We start from the raw sequence: 16,664 nt of genomic DNA on the forward strand, positions 1-16,664 counted from the left end.
AGATTGTATATCTAATAAAGCAAACCTAAAGAAAATATGAGAAGTGTTATTTTGGAGCTGAAGAGAGAAATGGGGATACAAGAGAGGCTTTGGACAGAAATATAAAGCCATAAATATGAAAACATACAATACCTCTGAGAACACAACGTCAACAACATGATGACCACATCTAACGCACACATTTCAGCAATAACTTTACATATCAAAAGGCTCAGTTATTCACTCAAAATCCACTGTGTGACTAAATGGATGAAGAGACAAGATCCATCTATCTGCTGCCAGCAAGAGAGACGTCTTAGTTTAAAGTTAGGCACCGCCTTAGAGTAAAAGGATGGGCAAAAGTATTATAGTCACACGGGCATGGAAGCAAGCAGCCATTTCCACCTTAAAAAATCTGACAAAATAAAAACTTCTTTAGCAATACACAGACTCATGGAGATTAAACAATTCATTACTAAATGATGAAGGAGTCAAAGATGAAATAAAGAGACAAATAAAAGTATTCCTGGAATTAAATGAAAGTGAAAACATAATACAACAAAACCCTTTGGCACGCATTGAAAACAACTGTGAGTTTTATGGCTCTAAGTACCTACCTTAAAAGAATTAAAGCACAAATATATGGCTGAGTGATGCAATTCAAAAATTTGGCAAGGACAAGCAAAAGCAAGCATACAAAAAAATCAATGAATCTCACGGATGTTTTTGTTTGTTTGTTTGTTTGTTTGTTTGTTTTAAGAAGAGTAACAAGATTGGCAGATCTTTGGCCCAACTAAATAACAGAAAGAGGAGACTCAAATTATCAGACTCAGAAGTGAACAGGAAAACAATGCAACAGACACCAAAGAAATCCAGAACAATTTAAGGGAAATGCTTACTCTGTAGAGCTGGAAAACATAAAAGAAATGCACGAATTTCTAGATTCAGCCAAATCATCAAAATTAACCAAGAAGAAACCAACAACATAAACAGACCCATAGCAAATGAGAAATTTGAATAGAAATAAAAGGCTCCAACCTTAAAAAAAATTCCTGGACCAGATATATTGATAGCAGAATTCCACCAGATATTCAAAGAAAATCTACAGACAGTCTTGATTAAACAATTAAAGAAAATAGAAAGAGGGGCATTCCCAAAGTCCTCTGAAGCCACTGTCATTATACTCCAACCAGGCAGATACAACAACAAAAAATAAAACTATAAGACAATATCCCCGGTGAACATAGACTCTAAAATACACAATAAAGTAGCTGTGAGGAGAAAACAGGCATACATCAAAAAGATTATATACCACAACCACAATGGCTTTATCCCTGAAATGCAGAAATGGTTCAAAATGCACAAGACAATTAATGTAATAAAGCACATAAATGGACTTAAAAACAAAAGTCACATCATCATCATCATTACAGAAGATTCAGAAAAGACCTTTGACAAAATCTAAGATGCCTTTTTGATAAAGTCCTAGAGAATATAGGGCTAGAAGAAACATACCCCAACATAAAAGCTACACAGGAGAAGCCCTGAGCTAACATCATCCTAAATAAGCATCCTAAATCTCATCTAGGGAATCAAACAACCTTTCCACAGGAGTCACCAAAAATCATCAGAAAATACAGATACTTACATTATGATACATGACAGTAGCAAAATTACACTTATGAGTAGCAATGAAATAAGTTTATGATTTAATGATTGGTGGGTCATCACAATATGAGAAACTGTATTAATGAGTCGCCACAGTAAGAAGGTTGAGAACCACTGTGCTAAATAAAGAAAAGCTTGAACCAATCCTGCCAAAGTCAGAAATGAAACAGGGATGTTCACCAGCCCTATTCCTTGTCAACAGTGCGCTTGAAGCACTAGTTAACGCAATAAACCAAGAGAAGGAAATTAAGGACGCAAATAGAAAAGGAAGAAGTCAAACTATCCCTATTTGCAAATGATAGGATACTATAGAGATCTCCAAATTTTATCAGAAAATTTCTAGAAGTTATTTAAAAATTCAACAGCTATTAAAAACAATGACTTCATGAAATTCATAGGCAAATGGATGGAACTAGAAAACATCATTCTGAGTGAAGTAACCCAGTCACAACAGAACACACATGGTAGGCACTCACTGATAAGTGGATATTAGCCCAAAAGCTCAGAATATCCATGATTCAACTCAAAGATCATATGGAGCTTAAGAAGAAAGAAGACCAAAGTGTGGATGCTTCAATCCTACTTAGAAGGGGGAAAAATAATCATAAGAGGTAGAGGGAGGAAGGGGCCTGGGGGGGGGAGAGGTGGGGGAGGAGCAGGATCAGCTATGGGAGGAGACAGGAGAACAGTACAAAGGTCAGGAAACCGAACAGAAATATGTAGCAGTTGGGGATGGGAAGCTGGAACTAGAAAGTCCCAGACTCCAGGGAAGCGAGAGGTTCCCAGGACTCAACAGGGATGACTTTAGCCAAAATACCCAACAAAGGGGAGATAGAACCTGTAGAGACCACCTCCAGTAGATGGGCACAGCCCCCAGTTGAGGGATGGGACCACCCACCCATCTCAAAAATTTTAAGCCACAATTGTTCCTATCTAAAGGAAATACAGGGACAAATAAAATGGAGCAGGGACTGAAGGAAAGGCCATCAAAGGTTGCCCCACCTAGGGATCCATCCCCACCCTCAGACACCAAACCCATACATTATTGCTGATGCCAAGAAGTGCTTGCTGAAAGGAGTCTGGAATAGTCATCCCCTGAGAAGCTCTGCCAGCACCTGGCCAATACAAATGCAAATACTCACAGGCAACCATCTGACTGAGTGAGCTCTGGAACCCCAATTAGGGGGTTAAGGGAAGGACTGAAGGAGCTGAAGGAGTTTGGAAAAACAACAATATCAATTAACCAGATGACCGCCCCCCTCCCCCGCCAGAGCTCCCACGGACTAAACCACCAACCAAAGAGTACACATGGAGGGGACACATGGCTCCAACTATGTATGTAGAAGGGCTTGTCTTATCAATGGCAGGGGAGGCCCTTAGTCCGGTGGTGGAAGCTTGATACCTCAGTGCAAGGGGATGCTAGAGCAGTGAGGAGGGAATGGGTGAGAGCAGGTGGAGTAGCACTCTCACAATCTGCCTCCAGGGTTTTGTCCTGCTTGAACTACTGTCGTGACTTCCTTTGATGAAGAACAGTGATGTGTAAGTGTAAGCCAAATAAACCCTTTCCTCTTCAAAACCATAATTCAACAATATGGCAGTATTCAAAATCAATTTGTGAAAATCAGATTTCTATACCTCACTGAGAAACATACAGAGGAGTTCATGGACACATTCTCATTCTCAGTAACTTCAAAGAAAATAAAGTATCTATGAATAAACTTAACTGTGGAAGTGAAGGAACCCCACAAAGGAAACTTTAAGCCTCTGAAAAGGAGATAGAAAGAATCATTGGAAAGTAGAAAGATCACACACTCATGGATTGGTAAAATTAACATTGTAATAGCGACTATTATACCAAAAGCTCTTTAGAGATTCAGGGCAATCCCAATCAATATTCCCATCTTATTCTAAACAGAAAAATAAAAATCTACCCTCGGATTCATATTAAAAAAATCACAAAACAATTGGATATATAAAGCAATCATGAGCAAAAGGAACAATGCTGGTGAAAAATTATAATTTCAAATCAAGATATGTTACAGAGCCATAGTAATAAACACAAAATGGTACTGTCATAAAAACAGATTATGTAGACTAATGGAACAAAATTGAAGGCCTACATGGGAATATGTATGTAACTTTAACCACTTAACATTTGACAAAGATGCCATAAAACATTTGCTGGAGGGAAAAAAGCATATTCAACAAATGATGCTGGTAAAACTGGACGTTCATATACAGAAGGATGAAAATAGACCCATACCTATCACCTGGCACAAAAATAGTTACAAATGTAAAACCAAAGGTCTGAATGGAAAACACAAAACATTGAAACTGCTCAATGAAAACATAGGCAGTGCCCAACATGATGTAGGGGAAAGGACCTTCTGCTAAGACTCCATGGGTCCAAGAACTAAAGCCAACAATTGAAAGTGGGAGTTTATGAAACAAAACAAAACAAAAAAGACACATTCAAAACTGGACCTGGGAAGGGAATAGGGAACTCTCAAAACAAACAAACCAAAAAAGACTAAAATATCCAAAAAAAATGTGAATCGTTCCTAGAAATTAGAGAAATGAAATCAGAGCAACTTTGAGATTTCCACAAATATCCATGAAAGAATAGAAAACAAATGTTGGTGGGGGTACAGAAAAAAAAAACGCAAACCTTGTTCACTATGGATACGATTGCAAATTGATGTAGCTATTATTAAAAGTAGTGTGGATACTTATCAAATGCTAAAAATTAATACCTCATCTGACCCAGCCATACTTCACCTTAGCATGTGCCCATAGGACTGGACACACTACTTCACAGACACTTGCTCTGTCGTGCTCACTGTAACTTGATTCACCATAGGTACAGAGAGAAAACAATGTAAACATGGTATGCCTGATGAACAGAGGATGATCATGTGCTGCAGAAATACTATGGGGTGCTTTTCCTCTGTGAAGGAAAATGAAGTCAGGAACTCTGCAGCTAAATAGATGGATCTAGAAAAGACCATAGTGGGTGAGGTAATCTAGACCCAGAAAGGCAAACATCGCATCCTCTTTTATTTTTATGTTCCAGCTCCAAACCTTCAGTGCTGAGTCCACGGGGTAACTACAGAAACCAGGGAAGTAAATAGGACCATTTCCAAGTTACGAGGTTACAGAACAACAGCGGGGGACAAATTATGTGATCGAAGAAATGGGAAAAACAGGGGCTCTTTAGGGAGAGGGGATGTGAACACAGGAGAAAATGAAGGAGGATAAAGGGGACTATCAGGATACAAGTAATCTGATTACATGAGGTGGCCACATCAGGGTCTATTTCCTCTGCTGCTGGGAGACTCAGCTAAGGTCACCCCCATAAACTCCTAAGAGCCTCTCCATCCCACTACTCATCTCTGACTCATCCCAGAGATAGCCTCTCCCCTTACACTGATTTCCCTTCTTCTCCCAGCCCTCTCACTCCACCTCCCCAACATATCCTCAACCCAGTCCCCTCTATCCATCCACTCCCCCTTCTCTATTGTATTTCCCTTCTATGTGAGATTCTGGCATCCACCTTGGACTCTCCTTGTTATTTAGCTGCTTTGGGTGTGTCGGTTATACCTTGGGTATCCTGTAATTTTTGACTAATATCCATAGAAGTGAGTACATACCATGAGTGTTTTCTGGGTTTCAGTTATCTCACTCACGATGATATTTTCTAGAAACATCCATTTGCCTGCAAATTGTACAATGCCTTTGTTTTTAATAGCTGAGTAATAATCCACGGTGAAAAGGTAACATATTTTCTTTATCCATTCTTTGGATGAGGGAAATCTAAATGGTTTCCAATTCCTGGCTGTTATAAATAAAACTGTTACAAACATAGTTGAGCAAATGTCCTTGGCTATGGTGGAGCATCTTCTGGGTAGATGACCAGGGATGGTGTAGCAGGGTCTTGAGGTAAAGCTATCCTCAATTTTCTGAGAAACTTCCAAATTTATTTCCAAAGTGGTTTACTAGTTTGCACTCCCACCAGCAATGGAGGAGTTTCCTCTTTCTGAGGACTCTCCCAGCAGGCCAGTGTGTGCTATCACTTGAGGTTTTGATCTCAGCCATTCTGACAGGTGTAAGACAGAATCTCAGAGTCATTTTGATTTGCATTTCCCTGATGACTACGGATGTTGAAATTTCCTTAAGTGCTTACCCCTATCAAGGAAATGTCTTTTTGCAATAAAGACCAGTTCTCTAGAACAAATGAAACTCAAGACGGATGATCAAACTGTGAATGCTTCACTCCTTCTTTAAAAGGGGAACAAGAATACCCTTGGCAGGGAATAGAGAGGCAAAGATTAAAACAGACACAGAAGGAACACCCATTCAGAGCCTGCCCCACATGTGGCCCATGCATATACAGCCATCCAATTAGACAAGATGGATGAAGCAAAGAAGTGCAGGCAGACAGGAGCCGGATGTAGATCTCTCCCGAGAGACACAGCCAGAATACAGCAAACACAGAGGCGTATGCCAGCAGCAAACCACTGAATTGAGAATAGGACCCCCGTTCAAGGAATCAGAGAAAGAACTGGAAGAGCTTGAAGGGGTTCGAGACCCCATATGTACAACAATGCCAACCAACCAGAGCTTCCAGGGAGTAAGCCACTACCTAAAGACTATACATGGACTGACCCTGGACTCTGACCTCATAGGTAGCAATGAATATCCTAGTAAGAGCACCAGTGGAAGGGGAAGCCCTGGGTCATGCTAAGACTGAACCCCCAGCGAACTAGATTGTTGGGGGGAGGGCGGCAAGGGGGGAGGATGGGGAGGGGAACACCCATAAAGAAGGGGAGGGGGAGGGGGATGTTTGCCCGGAAACCGGGAAAGGGAATAACACTTGAAATGTATATAAGAAATACTCAAGTTAATAAAAAAAAAAAAGACCACTGAAGAATACCACTGCCAATCAAAATGAAGAGCTATAGAGCCCAGTTCCAGTGGATATGTCTACAGAATACCCAGGAACATTGCAGAAGAGGAGGCAGAATGATTGTAAAATCCTGAAGACGAGGAGTTTGCTGAAGCATCATGTCTCCTCTAATATCAGAATATATATATATATATATATATATATATATATATATTGCCCAAAAACACGATGTCTACAATAGGTAACTGAGGAAAGCTGGGAATGAGAGGAGCTGGGTTTTACACAGGGAGCAGCTCACTACTTGGTTGTCCAGTGCCACCCTAAAAATATTCATACACATTTAGGAATGTGTGTTCCATATATATATATGTGTGTGTGTGTGTGTGTGTGTGTGTGTGTTTATATATGTATGTATGTATGTATGTATGTATGTATGTATGTATGTATATATCCTCATATGCATGCATCAACAAATAGTAAAAAAAGAGATCATGGATTTGAAGGATAGTTTTGAAGGGGTGCATGGGAGAGTTTTGAAGAATGAAAGGGAAGATATTGTGATTAAATAATAATCTCAAAAATAGTAATTAAAAAAAAACAAAATAAAATCTGAACTAGAAAGATCAGGATGGCACCTCAAACTGCATTGTTTGTTTCCTCTTCCCCCATAGGGCTGTGTACCTAATCCTAGAGAGGAAGTCCATCAAAGCTCCATCTCCCATATCTGATAATGTCATGGGATAGAAGCATGGCTTGCTTCTCAAGTGTTTTTCTCTATTGAAACAGAGAGGTTGTAATTATCTTAAGCTACTGGCATACCTCAGGATGTAGGTTTTTCTTATAGAAGAAAAAATGTAAGCGGTGCATAAAAAAAGTGGCCGTAGATTTTGTTATTTGGTTCTGTTTTAGGACATAGAATGACCCATAAAAGAATTAAAACAATGACCACACATGGCGTCTAAACAATTTTATGCAAATAGTTATGAACACGGTAACAGGAAACTAGAAGAATGTCTACTGTTATTACATTTCATCTCAGAATTATCTTAGTAGAAGCAAGGAAAGAGATTTATATTTTAAATATATAGTAGGAACTTAATGTAAACACCGAGAGAAGCCCAGTGCAGGTGAAGGCAGAAAGTCAAGTCTGTTCTGCAGACGTAGTTCACGTAAACCGGCTTGTTCATGTTAGGAAGAAAAGTTTCAATGGAGAAGGGGAACCTTTTCCAAAAATTCAGGCCACTCCATGGAATTCAATAACTTGTGCTCCTTCCATTTTCCTGAAATTTAGAAATATTGAGTATTTTTTATGGAGTGTGGTTTCTCTCCTGGATAACTTAAATTAAAAATTCCGTAAAATTGCCATTCTCTTAGAAGAGAGAAAACATGACGTTTGAAGTACAGGAGATCTCTCAACTCTCAGAGTTCCTTGTGTCTTTTAGCAAATATTGCTCCATTTAACTTTCTTTACTCTCTGGCCACCAGAGGGCGGAGCATCCCAACACTACAGCATTTCCTGTATGAATTTAAGTTTAGACTAATTGCTTCTCTCTGTGTTTTCAACATCTAAGGATCATGAACATTGTCGAGGTAGCTCTAAAGATGGACTCTTCTCAGGGCCTCCTGGCTGTGATGCTCCTCATCCTCAGTAAGTAACGTGACTTGAAACCGTCACCTTTTTATATCTGAAAAATCTCGAGCCCTAACTTCATCCAAGAGCTTTGTCTTTAATGACATTCATAGCTGGTTTCCATTTCCTTCCCCAGCAAGGGCCCATGGAGACTCAGTAACTCAGACGCAAGGTCAAGTGGTCCTCTCAGAAAAGGACATTCTTACTATACACTGCAACTATTCAGCCGCAGGGTACCCGGCTCTGTTCTGGTATCTGCAGTATCCCGGAGAAGGTCTACAGCTCCTCTTTAGAGCCTCAAAGGCCAACGAGAAGGGAAGCAGCAGAGGTTTCGAAGCTACGTATGATAAAGAAACCACGTCCTTCCACTTGCAGAAAGCCTCAGTGCAAGCGTCGGACTCGGCCGTGTACTACTGTGCTCTGAATGACACAGTGGCAGAAACCACAGAGGGAGCTGAGCACAAACTCTGAGAAGCAGAGGCCTAACCGCTGAGCCTCTGGGATTGATTTGGTTCCTCTTTGTGCTGTGTGCCTCTCGGTTTCTCTCGTTGGCACAAAAATTACACGAGTAGCCTCAAGAGAAAGAACAAGAAGTAGACTCTTTCACCCTCGTCTTGACTGGGACTAAACCAAAATCCAATGCAAAAATACCTTGTGCAGAGGTGAAGGAGCCTCACAGTAAAGCTCTGTGAATAAGGAAGTGGTCTGTCTGCTCTTCATAGTAGATGAAGTCTGTCCTCCACATTTTCTTTCCACAGCTCTGGTAGGACTAGCTGTATTTTGTATTTGCAGGGAACAGGGTGTGCCAGGAAAGGGGGCTTCTGCGTATCGTCTTCGAAAAGTATGGCGGCAGAAGTCCCAGGATGAAGTGAAGGCTTCACCTCAACAAGGCCTTAGATTCTTCTGAAGGACTGAGCACCTCAGGGGCAGCTGAGCCAAGCCATTCATTTTCTTTTTTTAAAGTAAATATAATCACAGCACTCCTGCTTCCTTTCCGTCCCCCAACCCCTCCCATGAGCGTCCCCTTGCTCCCTCAAAAGTGTGGTCTCATTTATATGTTATCATTGCGCGTGCACGCGCGCGCACACACACACACACACACACACACACACACACCTGCTTTAATATACAAAAACTGGAAGAGGAGAATTAGACACTCCCAGGGATGAGACTCTTATTGATTAACAGATTGAGCAGTCATTTCTCAAGCCATTCAGAAAGCAATATGGACTCAGTAGATTTTATTTATATATATTTGTGTGCATGAATGCTTGTACACACACACACACACACACACACCTACACACACACACACTCACTCACACACTACATGCTTGTAACAATAATAATAAAAGAAAGTGTTATCAATTTGAGAATTAAGGGTAGGAGGGTTTGAGAGATGGTAACTCTGAGAAGCTTAAAAGATGCGAAGGAGGGTAAAGTGGGTAATTTTATTTCGATTACGAACATAGTTTTTAAAAGGCTGAACTGAAGCTAGAGGTGAAAAACTCAATTAACTGAATAAAAATTCAGAGGATTTATTCATAGGTAACATTTAAAATGTTTAATTATTTTAATATTTTAATGCAAAAGCCAATTATCAGCAAAAGCTCAAAATCTTATCAAGCCATTAAAGAAAATGGAGACACTTTTTTTCTTCCAAGAAAAAAAATTAGTGGAAAGCCCCACCAGCATAGTGGATCACACAGAAGAGAGACTATCAAGGCTGAAAGACAAAGGAGACGTCATTCAATCAAGGAAAACGATGAATGTAAAATCCTTTGAACAGCTATTCACCAACTTTGGGACACTGAAATGATCAAATCTGTGAATTATGAGCACAGAAGTAAAAGAACTCAAATTCAAGGGTCTAGGACCTAACTTAAGGGAATCACAGAGGAAAGTGTTACAAAGTCAAGGAAAGAAATGCCCATCTGGGTCTAAGAGGTACAAAGAACACCAAATGGATAACACTGGAAACGAACCTTCCCATGTATTACAGGGAACAAAACAAAATATAGAAAACAAAAGTGGTTCTTGAAATCTGCAAGAGAGAAGCCACAAATCACAAACAAAAGGAAAGACATGATAATAGCAGCAGACTCCTGGGAAAAGTTAAAAGACAGAAGAGATTAAAGCAATGAATCACGTCCTAAATCGCGATGGATGCCAGCCTATACTCTCTGGGATACATCGAAAGAGTCCTGAGGGAGAAAGTTATAGTACGAAATGTTTTCTCTTATCTGTACATGTTAGCTTTGTATTTAGATATGTGTGTTCCATTTGGAATATCCACAAAGGACCTAAAATTACAAAGGGGCCATGGTGGGCTGGCAGGGGGGAAGGAGTGGTTTCAAGGAAAGGTTGAGAGAAGCATCAATATAAGATGTTTAAAAGGGAACTATAAAACAGAATGGATTAATGATTAAATGGAGAAAGAGGGAGATTGGATAGAGAAGTGGTTGCTGGGAGGGAAATTACCACCAAAGACTAAAAAAGTTCCATGGAAACCTACCACTGTAGAAGCTTCCCAAAGGATCCATGGACCGGAAGAAAGGGACATCTGATATTTTTCATTGATTTTTGAGTTTATACTAAAACTAATTTAAATAAACTGGTAAATTAATTCTTTGAGAGTTTCATACAACTTTATTCATAGCTTAATCATATTCATCCTTCCTCAACTCCTCCCAAATCCACTTCACTTCCCAACCTGCCCAACTCCTCTCTCTCTGTCTCTCTCTCTGTCTTTCTGTCTCTCTCTGTCTCTCTCTGTGTGTCTCTGTCTCTGTCCCTCTCTCTGTGTCTCTCTCTCCCCATCTCTGTGTGTGTCTCTCTCTGTCTCTGTGTCTGTGTCTCTGTCTCTCTGTCTCTCTGTGTGTCTCAGAGGAACTGTCTCATATGGTCCTCTGTGGTGTGTGTGTGTGTGTGTGTGTGTGTGTGTGTGTGTGTGTGTGTGTGTTAGAGGATGACTTGGAGGGAGGAGGAAGGCTTTTGATGTAGCAGTGAAAACTAGAATCTACTTTCTAATTGGACGAACACTTTGGGGTTTTCCTTTTTATGCATCTCCATACAGAAGAACTTGAACTGCCCAAATGCCACCCTGTTTGCTGTGCTTGAAGGGCGAATCTTCAGTGGAAACAGTAATGCCTCCCTTATGTGTTTCACTAGTGGTCCTCTGGCTTCAACTGAGTGGTGAGTTTGGCCATTTCTATGGGAAGATAAAAATACCACTTATCATATTGCCTATTTTAGGCTGGAGGGTAAAAATACTATTGTTCTCATGCTGCAACTAAAGCAGGTGGGAGGCCTATGGAAAAAATTATTCTAGAGTATTAATGCCGTATGCATCTAGTTCAGTTTGTCTGACCTTTGTTTTTCCACACAGGGGTGAGCAGCCAGCAGAAGGTGCAGCAGAGCCCAGAATCACTCAGTGTCTCAGAGGGAGCCATAGCCTCTCTCAACTGCACTTTCAGCAACAGTGCTTCTCAGTCCTTCTGGTGGTACCAACGACATCCCGGGAAAGGCCCCAAAATGCTGATATCCGTATTCTCCAATGGCAACAAGAAAGAAGGCAGATTCACAGCTCACTTCAATAGAGCCAGCCTGCATGTTTCCTTGCACATCACAGACTCGCAGCCCAGTGACTCGGCAGTTTACCTCTGTGCAGTGAGCGCACAGTGATCCCCCGGCACCTGCAGCCTGCATCTAAACTTACTGGGCTTCCACATGGTCTGAGCTAGAGTTCAGAATGTAAAGGGGAGCAATTCTGCTTATTCTCTTTGTCCTCCATAAGCAATGGGAATTGGGAGGCACACAAGTGTTTGACTTATAGGGGTACTATTTTATTATTCTGATAATGCATAGTACACATATTGGTATTCCTGAAATATTTTTCAGTTTAATCGAAAAATGTATACATTATATTCTGATCATGGTTTGAACTCCCCCAATTCCTTCCATATTCTCTCCACCTCCCCAAACAACAAATATTATACCGACGTTCTCTATATATCTTTAGAAGACAATCAGTCACATAAAAAAAATTAAAAGAAAGAAAAAGCAGAAGATACACACATATGAGCCATTTTGGACTAGGAGGTGACTTCCTATCCTAATTCCCTGTCTGGCTGCAGTTCCTCCCAGCAAACCCAGCAGTAGAAAGAGCAGGTTCTGACTTCTCCTTTCTGTATTTCATTCCCTGGGTCAGAGCTCTGACTGCATCCCTGGAGGCCTGCTGTCATCTGGGAAAACTAAGTGAAACCCCCATGATCCAATCACCTCCTTGCTGGTGCCCTGTTTTAGGTCTGCTCTATCCCCTATGTTCTTCAACTTCTTGTTCACCTCTCTACCTACAATCCTGGAGGTCTGCAGCTATTGGGGATCACCACCATCTCTGCCTGCATCCCTGGAGGTGATGTGGCTACCCAGGGCAACCAGAGGCCTGAAGCCATCATGGACTACCAATTCTGCCTGCATCACTGGAAGCTTACCAACACCTAAGACCCCCAGCTCTATCTGTAACCTCAAAGACATCAGGGACTATAAGTTCTATGTGCAGTCCCAGAGACCTGTTGCCATCAGGGACTGCTAACACCAGGGACAACAGGATGGCTAAAGGCCAGCATAAGGACACAGTCAATAAAAGCCTGGGAAATATGGCACACCCAGAACCCAGCTATCTTACTACAGAGGCCCTGGATAACTAACACACCTGAAACACAAGAAAATGATTTTAAACCTATTCTTATGAAAATGATAGAAGCCTTCAAGGAGGAAACAAATAAATCCCTTAAAGAAATACAGGGAAATAAAATCAAACAGGCGAAGGAAATGAATTAAACTGTTCAAGTCCTTTGAACAGAAATAGAAGCAATAGAGAAAACACAAACTGAGGGAGTCCTGGAGATGGAAACCTAGGGAAGAACAGGAATTCCAGATGCAAGCATCACCAACATAATACTCGAAATGGACTAGAGAATCTCAGGCATAGAAGATACAGTAGAAGAAATTGACTCATCAGTCAAAGGAAATGCTAAATCTAAAACTCTTCTAGCACAAAGCATCCAGGAAATCTAGAACACTATGAAAAGGTCAAACCTAAGAATAATAGGATTAAAAGAAAGAGAAGATTCCTAGCTCGAAGGCCCAGAAAACATCTTCAACAACCTAACCTAAAGAGATTCCTATAAACATACAGGAAGCTTACAAAACACCAAACTAGTGTGCCTACAAACAGACTGATCGGCAGCCCACCCCCTAATGGAGCTGCCTTTGAGATCCTACACGCTCAGTGTAGTCTAGAGGTGCCACATGCCATTTACTAGCTTGTCACAATGCATAATAGCAGATGTCACTTATGATTCTTAAAGAAAAAAGATACAATCCATTTTATTAATGATTTTTGTTTGATCATCAAGGACCTTTAATTTTTTATTTTGTTTTTATCATGTGTGTGTAGGGGGGTGGGGGGTAACCACAACAGTGGTGGTTGGAGCACAGCTTTCCAGGGTCATTTCTTTCCTTCCTTAGTGGAACCTCAGGGTGATCTGGGCATCAGACTTGCACAGGAAGGACTATCCAGTCCTTCTCTAAGCAAACACATTTTCCTTCTGCAAGTATTTAGTAGCTGTCTGTATGAGGAACAGGAAAAGTATTCCAGGGTCAGATCACTGATGTCGGCTGGGCTAACAGGCCAGCAGTTCCATTTGTAGCACCATCAGGTAAATGAGCACACAGAGACTTCCTGTAACATCTGGCTGTCACCTTGCAAATGCCTGAGCCCAGCCCCAGAAACCACAGACACTCACTGTGGCAAGTGCTGTTCTAGTAATGTAGGTGTCAATGGGAATCACAAGCTCTACGAAGGGTTAATTTTTATTTTCTTCATCTACATGTTTGTATATGACCTTGACAACAATTTGAATAAACAAGCAATTGATATTGGGCTACTTGTTAATTGTCATTTGAGTGAAATAGACAATTATCTGCATTGCTCATCTGCATTGCTTAGCATCACAGTACCAGAGGACTGAGGACCATCAACCCTCCCCTTTCCTTCTTTCCATTCAGTAACTAACTTGATTCCTTCCTTCTCCACAGTGAGTCATGGAATGTTGAATTAAAGAAACTTAAACATTGGGCAGAGCAGTCTTCATGTGTCTGGAACTGTGTGGCTCAGTGCTGAGGGTGTGGCAGGAGTTATCAAGCTATGAGCAGAAGTCAGAAAGAAGGGTGGGCTATCTGTCTTCATAAATGGAGCTTTAGTGGCCAGCAGCTGAGCCCACTCACGTAGACACTGAGCACTCGACTTCATGCCAGAGTGGTGAGCTGAGTACTTACATCAGAACTCAGAAACCAAACTACTCAGAGTCTGTACAGACTGGGCTTTCTGTGGAGAAGTTTTCAAAAACTGGTGTTTTTGAGATGTTAAGTTTTTCTTTTAGACCAAAGATTAACAATTTTTTTTGTTTTTAGGTTTATTTCATTAGCACATTTGTTTAACATAATATTCGAAGAGATGATTCCATAAATGCATACAGTATGCACTGAGCATACATCATCTCCCTTACACACACCCCATACAATGCTTCTCAGTCTTCAGCAACAATTAGGATGTTTTCATAGGGACCTTTTTTTTTAACATCTAGGCAGAGGAATATGGGACATTTGTTTATTCTAAGGCAATGTGTCTCATTTCACTTCTATTTTTTTTGCTGAAAGTAATTAAGTTTTGGTCATATTTTTGGCTTAAAATAATCTTCTTGACTCTACATCTGATCTACTCTGGAGAGAGCTACATACATGTGCATGTGCATGTGTAACCGTGTTGTACCATAAACGTGTGTGTGTGTGTGTGTGTGTGTGTGTGTGTGTGTAAAACTATGTTTTCTGAGTGGGCTTCCAGACATAGGATAAACAGTAGTTACGATTTTGATTTTCTGAGCATTTCACATGACTTTCCACAGTGGCTCTATTTATTGATATTCCCTTCACCATTCCTGAATCCGTTCACCATACTCCCTCCTCAGCATGGTCTTTAATGGGATGAGTGACCTGGCGCCTAACCCTGGTTTTGTTTTCCATTCCTCCACTGGCTATCGACACTGTGCACTCCACATCCTTGGCTGTTTGACTCTTCTCTTCTCTGTTCACATCTTCTGTCTGTTATTAATTGTGTAACTTCTTTTGTTATTGTTTTCAATTTAACCCTGTGACAGAGAACAGTTGGAAAATAATTTCTCCTATTATGATTCTTAACTTTACAGATTGTTTGACTCCATTGCAGACCTTTTTAATCTGATATAACACATTCCCTCATTTTTGAATAACTATTTCAAATTACCTAGATGACTAACTTACAATAGAACATCTTCCTTGATTTGAAGCTTTCATTTTATAATTTTCAGCAAACTGAGGACTAAGTGGGATAAAATATTCTGCAAATCCTTGTATCATAGATGTTTCTGTTGGTAAAGTTTTCAGAATAGCATGAGTATGACTTAAGCTATTATATACAGAAGGACAAACTCTAATGAATCTGCATTAACACTGTCACTATTTTCTTTCTTTGCAACAGGGATATGAACTGGGTGGTGGTGGTGCACGTCTTTAATCCCAGCACTTAGGAGGCAGAGGCAAATGGATCTCTTGGGTTCTAGGCCAATCTGGTCTACAGAGTCAGTCCAAGGACAGACAGGGCTACACAAAGAAGCCCTGTCTCAAAAATAAAAATAAAAAAATGAAAAAGGTATGGGATGTAGTGCTCATGCCCATTGTTTTCATACAAAGCATGAAATCAAATGGACACAAATGCCAATAAATTCACAATATATACTTTCCAGAGAGGGCTCCTTGTAGTTTCTTTAAACAATAATAGTATACAGTGAATGTTTATTAACAAATTCCCAAAGTAATTGACAAAATGAAAAGAACCTATATACTATTACTTATAACACAGAAATAGAAAACCAAGGGAAAAAACTTAGTCAATTACACCGTTATCAGTCTGTTGTGTTATAACTGTGAGCAAACCCGTTTGTCCCGTTATCCTTTTCACTAATACTGCAAGTTGAATTTTGTAGAATCTTTGTAGTCCTTTTTCGTTTGGTAATTGTGTAAAATCTGGGACATAAACAATTTGGAGCTAATTTTGCCTGCTCTGTGTATTTTTAGGGACCTAGAGAAGTGGCTCCTTACAGAAGAATCTTTATTTTTCTTAATTCTGTGAGGCACTGATACATCCGGGTTCTTGGAAGAAACTGGTCATGCTATGCTCTGAAACACATTTCTACAAGCTGAACCTCACACCTTACGGATTTGGCCACCAGTCATACTCACTGATATTTATATATTACATATTTACTCATTTTCAGACATTCTGGCATATTTTATGAGCTAAGGGCATATACATTTTAGAAACTGGACTACTGATGCTGATAATATCAAGCTTCTTAATTCAGTATTAAAATACCTAATATT

General features: G+C 40.3%; 1 pseudogene and 1 gene segment (V, D, J or C); both read left to right on the forward strand.

Moving 5' to 3' along the window:
• Positions 1-8,054: 8,054 nt before the first annotated feature.
• Positions 8,055-8,796, forward strand: LOC120093112 (T cell receptor alpha variable 9-2-like). The segment is given in 2 exon segments: positions 8,055-8,201; positions 8,320-8,796. Coding segments are annotated over 2 exon segments (408 nt in total).
• Positions 8,797-11,226: 2,430 nt separating this feature from the next.
• Positions 11,227-11,989, forward strand: LOC148000936 (T-cell receptor alpha chain V region 2B4-like; annotated as a pseudogene). The gene is made up of 2 exons (XR_015638751.1): positions 11,227-11,378; positions 11,572-11,989. The product of XR_015638751.1 is annotated as a T-cell receptor alpha chain V region 2B4-like, transcript variant X2 (transcript).
• The last annotated feature ends 4,675 nt before the right edge of the window (positions 11,990-16,664 follow it).

Source organism: Rattus norvegicus, chromosome 15, assembly GCF_021556685.1.
Source record: "Rattus norvegicus strain SHRSP/BbbUtx chromosome 15, alternate assembly SHRSP_T2T, whole genome shotgun sequence".
Lineage (NCBI taxonomy): Eukaryota > Metazoa > Chordata > Mammalia > Rodentia > Muridae > Rattus > Rattus norvegicus.